This window comes from Felis catus, chromosome A3 (assembly GCF_018350175.1).
Source record: "Felis catus isolate Fca126 chromosome A3, F.catus_Fca126_mat1.0, whole genome shotgun sequence".
Lineage (NCBI taxonomy): Eukaryota > Metazoa > Chordata > Mammalia > Carnivora > Felidae > Felis > Felis catus.
The window spans coordinates 46,281,780-46,295,038 of NC_058370.1; the positions used below are offsets into that span (position 1 = coordinate 46,281,780).

Below are 13,259 nucleotides of genomic sequence, written 5' to 3' on the forward strand. Positions count from 1 at the left end.
TAGGTAGGTAGGTAGGTAGATAGATAGATAGATAGATGTGTGTGTGTGTATATATATATACAGGAAAGCAATTTTTAAGTTAAAATTTCTGTTGTTATAAATTGAAATGCAGCAAGATTAAAGTTATGGGACTGCTTTTAAAGAAGAGCTGTGTTCTCCTAAGTGTTTAAGTAAAATTTAAATGAAGAACTTTTGTGTAATTTTAAGTACAAAGATGGTTTCACTATAAACTAGACATAGTAAATTATATTTAATGGGTATCTTTTATTGATTACTCCCAGGGCTTATATACTTTGTGGCTGTATCCTTGGGTAGCAGTGAGAATACTAGAAACTTGTAAGCTGATCAATTCTTCCTTAGCTAAATTTGACCAAAACATTTCATTTTTCTAGTCCATGTAATAAGTTTACCAATGAAACAGTTTTGGTGTTTAACACACACACACACACACATTATGAAAATTTCCCAGTTAATGACGCTATCTTAGTAGAATTATCCCAATTTATTTTAAGGTATTCAATTTTGATTTTTTTGTGCTAGAAAATTGGGGATGAACTGAAAGTGTTAAAAACTGTTTTTTATAGGTTATTTTATCTGATGCTAGTGCTCCTGGTGAAGGAGAACACAAAATCATGGATTATATTAGACGACAAAGAGGTAAAACTTCCTTATAAATATTTTGTTATATGTTCTATTAAAAAGATAAGCCACTGTATAGAAAATATATTCCTGTGGTATAAAATACATTTATAAAAATATAATACATCTTTCTCCCCCCTCTTTAGCCCAGCCTAACCATGACCCAAACACTCATCATTGCTTATGTGGAGCAGATGGTAAGTTTATTCTTTGGGTTTGATTCTCTTCAATTAAAGCAAAACAAGCTGATGGGTTTGTGTGTAGTAATGGATTATTCATGATTGCCTGGAAGTTCTAAAATGCCTTGCTTATTTTATGTTTGAGAAGGAACTGGTATTGTTTAATATGTGATTAATGTTTATTTATATATTTTTCAATCTTTTGATACTGCTGCACATGCTATTCAAATGGAAGGTTTCCCCAAGTGTTGACTCTTGAATGGTAGTCCACATTCTGTGCCCATGTGTCTGGAGGACAACTTGTTAGCTGAGAACTACTAAGAAGTTTTGGCTTTTTGGCTTTGCCACTTCTATTTATGTGTTTGGGCTTTTCTTTGTGTTGGTGTCTTCTGTCATGGTGGTGTCCTCTATCGTTGTTTGTGGTAGGGTCTTCTCGAAGTGCTTACTGTTCAGTGTTTTGTCATTGTTGATTGATAGCTGATCTCATTATGCTCGGCCTTGCTACACACGAACCCAACTTTACCATCATTAGAGAAGAATTCAAACCAAACAAACCCAAACCATGTGGTCTTTGTAATCAGTTTGGACATGAGGTCAAGGACTGTGAAGGTTTGCCAAGAGAAAAGAAGGGAAAGGTAAGAACTTTGAGATGGTAGTTCTGTCATTTAAAATTTTTCTGTTTTATTTTTTGTTGTAATAAAGTCTATGTAACATAAAATATACTATTTTAACCATTTTTAAGTTTACAGTCCAATGGCATTAAGTATATTCAGGTTGCTTCATTTTTAAAATGGATAAAAAAAAGACTTTAAAGAGCACCGACTAGTTGATTCAGTTTTTACCTACTTGCTCTGTTACCCCTCACAGAAATGTGTCTTTCGGAACTCTTTAAAGGAAACACGGTTTGAAAAGCATGCATGCATTCATTCTTTCTACTCTCTCCGTTTTTTCTAACATAGCTTATTATATCTACACGAGTCTTAGGTCTCCTAGTTAATAACGCTTCTTGTACATGATTTGTTTGTAGAAGTATTTGTTTCAGATGGTTATTTTTCTTAAAAAGAAGTATAAATCAAATATATTAATCTTGATACTTTTAAGTTACCCCTAGTTCCTACATATTTTGGGTTCACTTGATTATATTCAGTCCCCTTTGAATGGATTTTTATCTGATTTAAGAATATGGCGCCTCTTTAAAAGACATGCTGAGTGAAAAAAGGAGGTAAAAAACATACTGTATATTCACAGAGGAGGGTCTAGAGGCATATACCTTGAAATGTTAATATTGGCTGACTCTAGGTCGGGGTTGATAAGCTACAGCCCTCCAGATTTGACAAATGATCTAAGAATGGTATTTACATTTTTAAAGAGTTGTAAAAAGAAAAACATGAAAGAATATGCAACAGAGACCATATGTGTGTCCTGTAGGCTAAAATGTTTACTATCTGGTCTTTTGTAAAAGCGTTTGCTGATCCCTGGTCTAGGTGTGATTGGGATTATGGATAATTTTTTAAGATGGTTTGGTGAGTTCCATTTTTTTTAATACTTGTAAAATTTCTCTGTAGAGAAAGTCACAATATTTATTGAGTTGGGAAAAATGAGAAGGTTTAGAGTATACTTGTTTAATCTTGATTCACTTTCCTGCAGCATGATGAACTTGCAGATAGTCTTCCTTGTGCAGAAGGAGAATTTATCTTCCTTCGTCTTAATGTTCTTCGTGAGGTATGTAGCAGTAAACACTGGGATCGGTGCTCTGAAGCAGGGTGGCTTTTGATAGCTTTAATGGCAGCATTTCTTTCTCGTTGTAGTATTTGGAAAGAGAGCTCACCATGGCCAGCCTACCATTCACATTTGATGTCGAGAGGAGCATTGATGACTGGGTCTTCATGTGCTTCTTTGTGGGAAATGACTTCCTTCCTCACCTGCCATCATTAGAAATTAGGTATGTGTGTTTGTGTAAGTTTTCACACTAGTGTTTTAGCCGTCTTGCCTTTACAGTGCACACTGGTCCTAATGCGTAATGTTTGTTTCCTGGTGGCAGGGAAGGTGCAATTGACCGTTTGGTTAACATATACAAAAATGTGGTACACAAAACTGGGGTAAGTTCACTCTTGAATAATTTCAAAACAGAAGTATTTGCTTTTATAAGAAGATCATTTTACATGTATTTTATCACTTACAGGGTTACCTTACAGAAAGTGGTTATGTCAATCTGCAAAGAGTACAGATGATCATGTTAGCAGTTGGTGAAGTTGAGGATAGCATTTTTAAAAAGAGAAAAGATGATGAGGTAAAGTGTTTCTATTGCAGTAGCTAAATTGCTCCTGTCTCTAATAGGCTATGATGATCCTGTGATTGTACTTTTAACCTCTTTGAGTGCGTTCTTATATTATTAGTGTATCAAACACCAACATAATCATGAGTGGTCAGTGCTTTATTTTATAAAGGTTGTGATGCTTGCTGTGTGGAACTATGTATTGTACACTGTGTGAGTTGCATTGTAATTTTTTCTCTCTTCATGATCTTAAGATATAAATCTAAACACCTGTCTGATCAGTAGGCTATGAAATGAGGATGCCAACACTAGAAGAATGCTGGGATTGAACTTGTGGCTGCCATGTTTTATAGGAAATATTTATGCCCTGGAAGACAGGTTAAGACCAAGGAACTTTGTACTCTGGTAGTAGAGTGTAGGGAGTCAGGGTTGGACTGCATCAGCCAAGGCAGAAGCACTTGGAAGCACGTGGAAATTGATTACATGTGATAGGGTAAATGCTTAGGTGAGCAGGTGGGGGGTACTTCAAGCTATGGGTGTGAACTTGAAGTCCCTGGGAGCCTGTGTGGAGTGAAAGTGCCTCCAACAGAAACCTTGAGAAACATGGACATTTAAGGAGGGGGAGGGACCAGTTCTAGAGAGAGGGGAGGAAATCCCTAAAGAGAAGAGAAGCCATTTGTGTTGTCTGAGGTGTCCAAGCAAGATGGACAGGCCCCTCACTAAGGAATCTACTCCTGAAATCATTGTTGCACTATAAGCTAACTAATTTGGATGTAAATTTTAAAAAGTTGAAAATAAAACAAGTTAATTAAAAAAAAAAAAAAAAGATGGACAGGCCCCTAGTCTGTGGCCAGGGGTTTGGAGGCCCTCAGAGTCAGTGAGGAGGAAGGGCAGCAGCCTGAAGGCAGAGGGGCTTGGAGGATGGTTGTGGGGGAGGGTTAAGGGGGGCAAGGCAAACAGTGGGTAAAATGAGCAGATAATAGCTTCTTAAAGAATGAAGGAAGTCCTTTCAGATCTTAAACGAATTCATAGGCCTATTTTGAGCAAATAGCAATATGGTAATATTGCTACGTTGCTTTGTGACCTCCTGTCAGATTCAAACATGTCATTATATCTGACAATATTTTATTCAACTTTCTTTACTGTAGCTGGTGATCTCTTTCTTAGAACTTTGGGTACCCTTTTATGTAGCAAAGTGAGTGGACTGTAAGCATTCCTTCCAAAGCCTTTGGTACTTGGTAATCCACTGTGGTGGCAAGAAATTTTCACATGTAAGGTTCAAATAACAGAACTAACTTTGGGATATCAAATGTCTACCAGAATAGCCATTTTTAATTAAATCATCAACAATTACAGTGGCTCCACTTGACCCACTTCCATTTACGCTTAAGAAAAAAAACGTATGTACTGTGTACTACTTGATATAAAAACTTTTATTAGAACAGCGCTCTTACATGGCTTTAGCAGACTTTGTACTAATAAATACTGGTGATATTTGGCATTAGAGCAGGATTATGGGATTTGATAGATACCAAAATACTTAATATGGTTTCCAACTGGACTAGCAGAGAGGGTATTTTACAGCTTTGGATCTTTTTTGGTGTTCCTTGACATCATACAGTGTTCATCAGCAAGGTTGGTCTTTGGGGGAAATTTATGAACCCTCAGAAATTCAATGTAAAAGTATCCGGGTATATGTTTTTTCCTGGAAAGTGTGTCTGTGGCTTTTGACTAATTTCCAGAGGAGTTCATAGCACAAAATAGATGGTAGAAAAGTGATGCATCAATATTTGTTACTAAAATTGAGCAGTTGAAGGTGATGCTTTTTATTTTATAAGCTTTTATGTTTGTCTTATCTCACAAATGCTCATTTATTCAGCAAATATTCAGCAAATATTTATTAAGTATGTATCATGTGCCAGATAGTATTCTGAGTGTCATTGATATAACAAAAAAAATACAAAAAAGCTGACAAAAATTCCTGATCTTATGGAGCTTACATTCTTCCAGAAGTGGACAATAAGCACAAAAACTAAGTAAAGTATGTAATATGTTAGTGATGAGTGCCATGAAGAAAATTAAAGCAGGAGAGAAAATATCTGGGAAGGTGGATATGAGGTCATTGCAGTTCTAGAAAAGGTGATTAGAGAAGGCCTCACTGACAGATGACTTTGAATAAAGACCTTAAGAATGTGAAGAAGTAAACTATACAGGTGTTTGTAAGAAGAGCATTTCAAGCGGGGGGGGGGAATAGGCTGTGCAGAGGCTGTAGGGAGTGTACCTAGGATGTTGACAGAACAGTAAGGACCCAGTATGTCAAGAGCAGAGGAAACAAGAGGGAAGTGACAGGAGAAGAGGTCAGAACAATGATTCAGGGCCCATTCTGGGAAGATCCTGTAGGTCATTATGAGGACTTAGCTTTCATTCTACATCAGTGGAGGGCTTTGAGTATAGAAGTAACAAGATCTGGCACATGTGAAAGGATTGATCACTCTAGCTGCTGTATTGAGACTATATGGAAGTAGTGAGCCTAGGTAGGAGGCTCTTTTGCAGCAATCCAAGGGAGCCAGCATGGTGGCAGTGGAGATGATAAGAGGTAGTTGAAATTTGAATATGTTTTGATGGTAGAGCCACTGGATTGGCTGATGTTAGGCTGAGAGAAGCAAAGTTACAAAGAATGACTCCAAGGCATTTTTGTCTGAGCAGTTGAAAAATGGTCTGAGTAACTGATAAAGAAGACTAGGGGGTGGTGGAGAGGTCCTGGTTGGAGACTCATCACCATTTAGATGGTGTTTAAAGCCATGAGACCAGATGACTATTCTCATGAGAGTAGAAAAGTCCAAGTATTAGGCACAGAGGAACACTAACATTAGAGGTTGGGGAGTCAAGGAGCAAAGGCATGCAGCAAGAGTGAAAGAGGAGAACCAGGTGAGTGTAGTGGCTGGAAACCCAAGTAAAGAGCATGATTCAAGATGGAGAGTCATGATCAGATGTGGAGTGAAAACTGACTAGTGAATTTTACAGTCTGTAGCTCATTGGTGCCCTAGATAAGAGACATTTCATTAAAGATGGAGAGGAAATCTTGTTTAAAGAAGTTGGTGCATTTCATATCTTCGGAGGTTTTAAGGTAGTCATTCACCATATATCCAACATTCGGCTTCTCTTTTGACAGAAAGTACAAATTAAAGATCTTATTTAAGGATGTTATTTTACAGTTGGCATTACTGATCTGGAAGAGCAGAGAAGTGCAGCTAGTAAGGTGGCGGTCAGTACAGTAATTCTAGCCCCTGTTTTGGGCTGTCATAGGACCTTAGTTGACATTCCAGTGCCTTGATTCTCACAGAATCTTGGGCATGGGAGGAATGCTGGGGCCAGGGAGGCCTTTGAATGGCCAAACAGTTAGTGGGAAACAAGATCAACCCCAAATCCTGTTTAATTGAAACCGTGACTACATTTTGAAAATGAGCAGAGGGGAAGAATCCATGCAGAGTGGACCCTTTCTTGTGGATTAAATTGGCTCAGAATGAGCAGGGCAGACATCTGAATTTCCTTCCTTTCTTTCATTAGATTGACTTCTTAGAACCTGGTGTGTGGGGCAGGGGGGGTGATGTTTGTATAGAGCCCCACTTCTCTTTACCCACTCTGTGCCATGCATGCTACAGAATTAGGAACTGTCAAGCCCTTTTTAGGTAACACAAGCTCATTATTAAATTGTCAGTTTGTTTTTAAATGGACATCTTGGTTATTAACTGTATACAGCTAAAACTTAGAATTATCTGTTTTCTTACTTACTTGCATCTTCTCCATATTGACAGCCTATTTGCTCCAGGGTGAAACCAAGAGTCTTTGTCATGACTTGCATTCTTTCCTGAAATGATGTCAAAAGCTTAAGTGAAAAAAATTAAGAGGAACAAATTATATCTAAACTCCATTTAGAATGATCTGTGTCCGTCAAAGGTTCTGATAAACAGCACTTTGAACATATGGTCCATTGCCTAGTTTAATTATATATGTCTAGGTTTCTGGGGTCTTCCTTTAAAACTTAAATTGTTTCCCAAATCATTCCTGGTAATGTTTAACTCTGACATTTTTGTGTAATTATTTGACAGAATATGTGGATTTTATACTTTTAGGACAGTTTTAGAAGACGACAGAAAGAAAAAAGAAAGAGAATGAAGGTGAGTTTTAATTAATTTCGTAAGATGGGCAATAGCCTAAGTTTACAGTTTGGGAGAAAGATGTTCATTGCAGTTGCTTTATTTCTTCTCTAATAGGAGTTGGTTAGGGACATAATGTCTACCCAGCTGCTGTCTTGCCTAGAGAAAGAATGCTGGTGTTTTTTCTAAGCTCTAGAGTCTGAAAGGATGCACTTGATGGGCATGGGGCACTTAGCTATTTGAATTTTTTTGTCATTATCAGGTATTGTTTCTGTAATAAAAGCAGTCAACCCTTTATATCCTCTTAAAAGTTACTGCATTCTGTCTACATCTGTCAGATTAATCTTCCTGAAACTGTTGTTTCTCTGCTTGGAAATGACCCGTGATTTTTGTAGTTCCCTCAGAACCCACTTCTGTCTCAGTCTGGCATGCAGAACGTACTCTGATCCGGTCTGATTGTAGCCGCCCGGCTTTTCCCTCCTGTCTTCTGAATGTATCACGTCCCTCCTGACTCAGAGCATTGCCTGCACTTGCTGGCTCCGAGTGGATTTCTGACTTCACGACTCCCTCACATCTTAGCTTTTCCACCAGGGCCTCTCTTAAGGCCTCCACCCTCATCCAGGATTAGCAGTCCTTTCTCTGAACTCTGCTGCTTTTGCTTGTGATATTTGTTTTCTTACTTCTTGCATAATGTTCTGTAGTTACTTCTTTAGTTCTTATTTTTCTTGCTTCTTTACTAGATATTAAACTCATGGAGTTTAAGGACTGCCTTTTATTATTATTACTATTATTATATTTTTTAAGTTTATTTTTATTTATTTTGAGAGAGAGATAGAGAGCAAGTCGGGGAGAAGCAGAGAGAGAAGGACACAATCCCACAATCTGTGCTGACAGCGTAGAGCCTGATGCGGGGCTTGAACCCACGAACTGTGAGATCATAACCTGAGCTGAGATCGAGAATCAGATGCTTAACCGACCGAGCCACCCAGGCACCCCATTTATTTTTATATTTTATTAGAAGTAAGCAAGTTGGGGACTCTGGAAGGGAGAAAAGTAGAGTTCCTTATTGTTACAGGTATGTTCAAAACCACTAGATTCAGAGGGGCATATTTGATTTCTACCTTATGTATTGCTATTTTCTTTCAGTCAGTACCTGTGTAACAAGTGTGTTTTATCAGTCAGCCACAACTGTCACTAATTACAGCTCTAATTGGAAGTGAAGAGTTAAATTCTAGCTAGGTGAAGGGTAAATAAAAATGGTTTTTCCTAAGTATAGATTAAACTCTTGATTAGTTTTTTTAACCTTAATAGTTCTATTATTTTCATGTGCCTGAAATTGTTTCTTGAATGTGTTTTGAAATTGTCAGGAATCATAGAATAGCTTAATGAGACATGAGTAGATTCTGTGTATCAGAACAATGTATTATGTACTTTTAAAACAGTTATTAAATGTTACAGGATATTGTTTACAGGGTGAGTTACCATCAGATCAAATTGTGCTAACAGTTTGTAAATGCTAACAGAAATCCAGTTCCTCCTTTAAGTGCTTACAGTGAGAATCCTGTTCCATTGCCTTCTTTTCTTCCTGTCATCTGTGTTGTGATGTAATTTTAATTTCTACATTTGTTTCCACTTATGTTAGAGAGATCAACCAGCTTTCTCTCCTGGTGGAATATTAACCCCACATGCCTTGGGTTCAAGAAATTCACCAGGTTCTCAAGTAGCCAGTAATCCAAGACAAGCAGCCTATGAAATGAGGATGCAGAATAACTCTGTAAGTGACTTACTTTCATGTGGCATTGAAAAGTGGTGACCATCAGAGGTCTCTCGCACTTGTGTGTGAATTTTGTTACTCAGCCTGGAGTTGTTTTGTAGTTTTCTCAATTTCTTTTGCCTTGAGATATTTTTAACTTTGCTGAATCCATGATTATCAATATGTAAATATCTAAATAACATGAAAGAAAAGAAAATGCATGCAAATATAGATAGCTAAGAGGCTGTAGGGTTTCTGTAATGCAACCAAAGGTACTGGGTGCTAGAAGCTTGAAGGGGACAAGAGAGAAAAATGGTTTTCCCCTTTCTTTCCAGGGATCAGTTATGGACATTTTACAGAATAATCCCAGTCTGTCAAAAATAAGCACTTCTCACTGCCCAAACCCTTACCCTCCAACTCAGGAATGGAATAGATTTGAATATATATTTTAAGGTAGCTCTCGCTATCCAAATTCTGGTTGTTCTGTACTTAGAAACTCAGGAACTGAATGGATTTGCCACCTGCAGTCCTTCCTTGTTTAAACTTGGTGATCCAAACTGAAGAAGCAGATCATCTCAGCCAGCAAGGCTGTACTCTGTCCAGTAGCTTCCTGTTGTTCAGTGGCAGCACTGAGCACAGAGCACATGACAGGGCAGCAGCAGGGGTGAGGGAACAGACCACGAATTGAAGGACAGCAAATCATCAAAACGATTGCTTATTTCAGGTTGGTAGGCATAAGAGAGAAAATGTGTACTATAGAGAGAGGAAATATGTTTTGTAAGGCTTGAGATCTAGTGTAAATTTTTGTTATATATTCAAGGAAATTGTATAAGTTTTGATATTTAAGTTTCATTATTCTGTTATCCTATTTATGCTCAAATCCTTTATTACAGGGCAGTCCTATTTGTGGAATCTTTGCCATACTAGGAGACTGATTTATATTCTCGCCAGTTTCCATTTTGAAGTTTTAGAACCTTAGATTTGGAATTTGGGAACTGAGATTTTGCATCTCCTGAGAGAAGCAGCCTGGGTTTCTGTTCTGTTTTTTGTTCTGTTTGATTTTTGTGTTCTTGTCTTATTCCTTTCACCATTAACAGTGGGATATGGAGGGTCAGTGAAGGATTGCGATGAGACACTTGAATAGAACAGAAAAGGCTGATGTCCATCATTTAATAGTGACTGCCTTCTCCACAGAGTGGAACTAAGTGACTTGTATTGTCAGACACCATGTTGATGATACAATGCTTTAATCCCAGGGAGTATGGCAGAGTTAAACTTGGCCAGCTGTGATTGCTTTGAGAGAGATTCCAGTATCATACTAAAGCTCCACAGGACTAGACCCACCGTTGATTAATAATGTCTGCCATGGGAGTAGGAATAGGGAGATTGGTGATTAGGTTGCTTATTTGATCCTATCTTAATTCCCCTTGACACAGTTATTTCTGTTGGAGTCTTGGCGTAGAGGGTTTTTCATCTAGAATGTTATAAATTTAAGGAAATCACAAGGCTGAATTACCAGTTCATTTAAAGGGTGCCTTTTGAGTTACAGAGTTTGTGCTTTTTTTTTTTTTTTAAAGCTGTTGGACATGTCCAGTATTGAGTAGTGTCTACTTGATGGTCAACGTTGTTAATGTTTTACTAGCTGGCTTCTGTTTCCTCATAAATCTGTGTTTTTAAGTTTTGCATTCTGAAAAGTATGGTTTGACTATATCTGCAGCCATTTGATAAAATTTGATTGCAAAAAAAGAGTTTTTTAAAAAGGAATTTGAATAAATTGGTATAAATCTGGTATGTTCAGGAAAGACTATTTTTGTTGGTAGAGAGAGAACAAAAAAAGAGCAGTAGAGATTTGGTATTAAAGAACAAGCTACTTCTTTTTGTTTTCTGTTGCAGTTGTATTTGTTATCTAAAGATAGTTTTCTGGTTTTTTTTGTTTTTTTTTTTTTTTATCTTGTTTGTCAGTTTGGGAAAGTTTGCTTTTTATCCAACTTCTTTGTACTGAGATGATTGCTATGAATATCATCTCATAATTTAATCCAAATGGATTTAGTGTTGGGTTTGAAAAATAAAAGTGATGACTTCTTGAAAGGTGACCCACCTTACACCATGTAGGCAGCCTGTGTTGTTGATCTTTCATACGTATCGTTCATATCATTTTCCTTTAATCCTCGCAATAACCTCCAAAGAGAACATTATCCCATTTCAGGTTGAGGCTAACAGAGGTAAATTGTCTAAGGCTATATAACCTATAAAGGTTGGACTTGGTATTTCAAACTCAGATCTGTCTGACTGAAAATACCCATCTCAGCTTCAAGTACAACCGCACCTTCCTGAATTTATTTTTATAGTTTTGTGTGTTTTTTTAATGTATTGGCCATATAGTATCATGAAAAAAATGGAAATTATACATTTTTAAAAGAAAGTTATAAGCTCTGCTTTATTGTAACTTTTTTGACCTATGGTGTAAACTACATTCATAAAGTAATTTAAAAATAATTCAGTTTACTCACAACATCTAATATACTCTGTATAACAGAAGAAAAACCTTATCATTAAAACCTTTTCTGCCACTTGTGTTTTTGGTCATAACATGAAAAGCTAAAGTTGCAGGAAATATTAATTTTTTAATGAAATACTGAAATACTTTAGAGTGTTCACTGTGTTTCCTGAGTTAGTTACAAAGGGAAGATAATACTGAATTTAAAGTGGTATCTAAGTCTTTGAAATACTAAATCTGCATTTTTCTAAGTTACTGATTGCATTTTTCTAAGTTACTGATAGATTTTTACTTGTACATTGAATTTTAAAACATTATCAATAATTTTATCACTTACCTGGCAGAGTGTCTTTAAACTGTTGATTTCCTGATGGTTGCGTGAGGTTTAGCACTTACCATTTAACTTCGTTGTCTCCAGCATTGATTATATTGTATATTATTAATTTATGTATTTGTATTTTCCCCCTCCCAACTTTGCTATTTGTTTGGTATAAAGTGGTTGTGAATTCATAATGTGAGGAACCACCAAAGAAAAAATAATCAAGCCCTATAATTTTTAAAAATTTATAAGATTAAATTCTTTTTTCTTCTGAAATAATTTTTATTCTGATAATGTTCAGATTCTTTTGAGTTTAAGCATAGGAAGCTTGAAACTATATTATTCTTTTTTGAAGAAGTGGTGTAGGCCAAGATCAGTCTTTGTATTTTCTGAATATGTTTACCATATCTATTTAATGGCTTTAAAAAATGTATTATCATGAAGCATGATTGTAACAGCAGTTGGATGTAACTTCTTGTGTGAAATGAATAATTAAATCCTTTCTGTGTAATGTTATAATTGTTTGCAGAGTCCTTCAGTGTCTCCTAATACAAGTTTCACTTCTGATGGCTCCCCATCTCCGATAGGAGGAATTAAGCGAAAAGCAGAAGACAGTGACAGTGAACCTGAGCCAGAGGATAATGTCAGGTGAAACCATTTTTTGGTAACACTTTGTTATCAAATTGCTGAAATAGATGCTGTCTAATTAATGCTATTTAGCTTAGAGCAGCATTGCCTTCAGATGCTTGCCTGTGATCTTTTTATCCACCAGTAATTAATGTGGAGGGTTAGAATAGTCAGTAAATTCCAGTGAGATGTGTAAGCTATAGCTGTTAAACCTAAGTATCTAGATTAGTATGCGTGCAGGTTTTTGTCCTCCAAGCCACTTTTCCCTCTGAGACCAGGCACTAGATCGGCTAGACATGAGGTGTTTAGCTCTGACTATGTGATCTGAATGTTACTGTTTTGAGATTAAATCTTCAGGCTGCTTAACACAGAAAGTTCAGTTACATTTGATACTTAATATAGTTTGCTTTAATCTCAGTTGGAAAGGTTCTTCCTCAAATGAAATATGCAAAAGAGATAAACATGTATATTTTTTAAAACCACAGACTTGGATCTGTACAATTATATTTCATGACAGGGAAGTTTCCCTTTAGCTGTATACTTGAAATTTGTAATGAGAAATTTTGATTCTTTATCCAGAGATTTGAGATCATTATGTAAGATTAACAGCCTCTCATGTAATTAAATCCGTATTTGAACCCTGTGTTCCAAGTGCAAAAGGCCAACAATCTGAATAATTATAACTAATTAAGAATTTAGCAAAATGATATATTTCAAAGTTAAACAATAGTGGTCCACAACTCATGCTTCTTTTATAGGACGTGGATGGTATGTTTGCATTTATGATGAGAAACTTCTCAAGTGTCATATATG

At 36.6% G+C, this 13,259-nt stretch overlaps 1 protein-coding gene across 3 annotated transcripts in view; it reads left to right on the forward strand.

The window, feature by feature from the left end:
• The window catches only part of XRN2 (5'-3' exoribonuclease 2), a 78,699-nt gene that overhangs the window by 19,300 nt on the left and 46,140 nt on the right, over nucleotides 1–13,259 (forward strand). For 2 of the 3 annotated variants that reach the window (XM_045053935.1, XM_011280982.4), the window contains exons 7-16: nucleotides 585–657; nucleotides 786–836; nucleotides 1,296–1,453; nucleotides 2,466–2,540; nucleotides 2,627–2,760; nucleotides 2,860–2,917; nucleotides 3,001–3,108; nucleotides 7,227–7,271; nucleotides 8,893–9,024; nucleotides 12,349–12,467. In XM_045053935.1, coding sequence (XP_044909870.1) covers nucleotides 585–657; nucleotides 786–836; nucleotides 1,296–1,453; nucleotides 2,466–2,540; nucleotides 2,627–2,760; nucleotides 2,860–2,917; nucleotides 3,001–3,108; nucleotides 7,227–7,271; nucleotides 8,893–9,024; nucleotides 12,349–12,467 — 953 coding nt within the window. The remainder of the gene's footprint in view (nucleotides 1–584; nucleotides 658–785; nucleotides 837–1,295; nucleotides 1,454–2,465; nucleotides 2,541–2,626; nucleotides 2,761–2,859; nucleotides 2,918–3,000; nucleotides 3,109–7,226; nucleotides 7,272–8,892; nucleotides 9,025–12,348; nucleotides 12,468–13,259) is intronic. The other variant, XM_045053936.1, reaches the window with a different exon arrangement.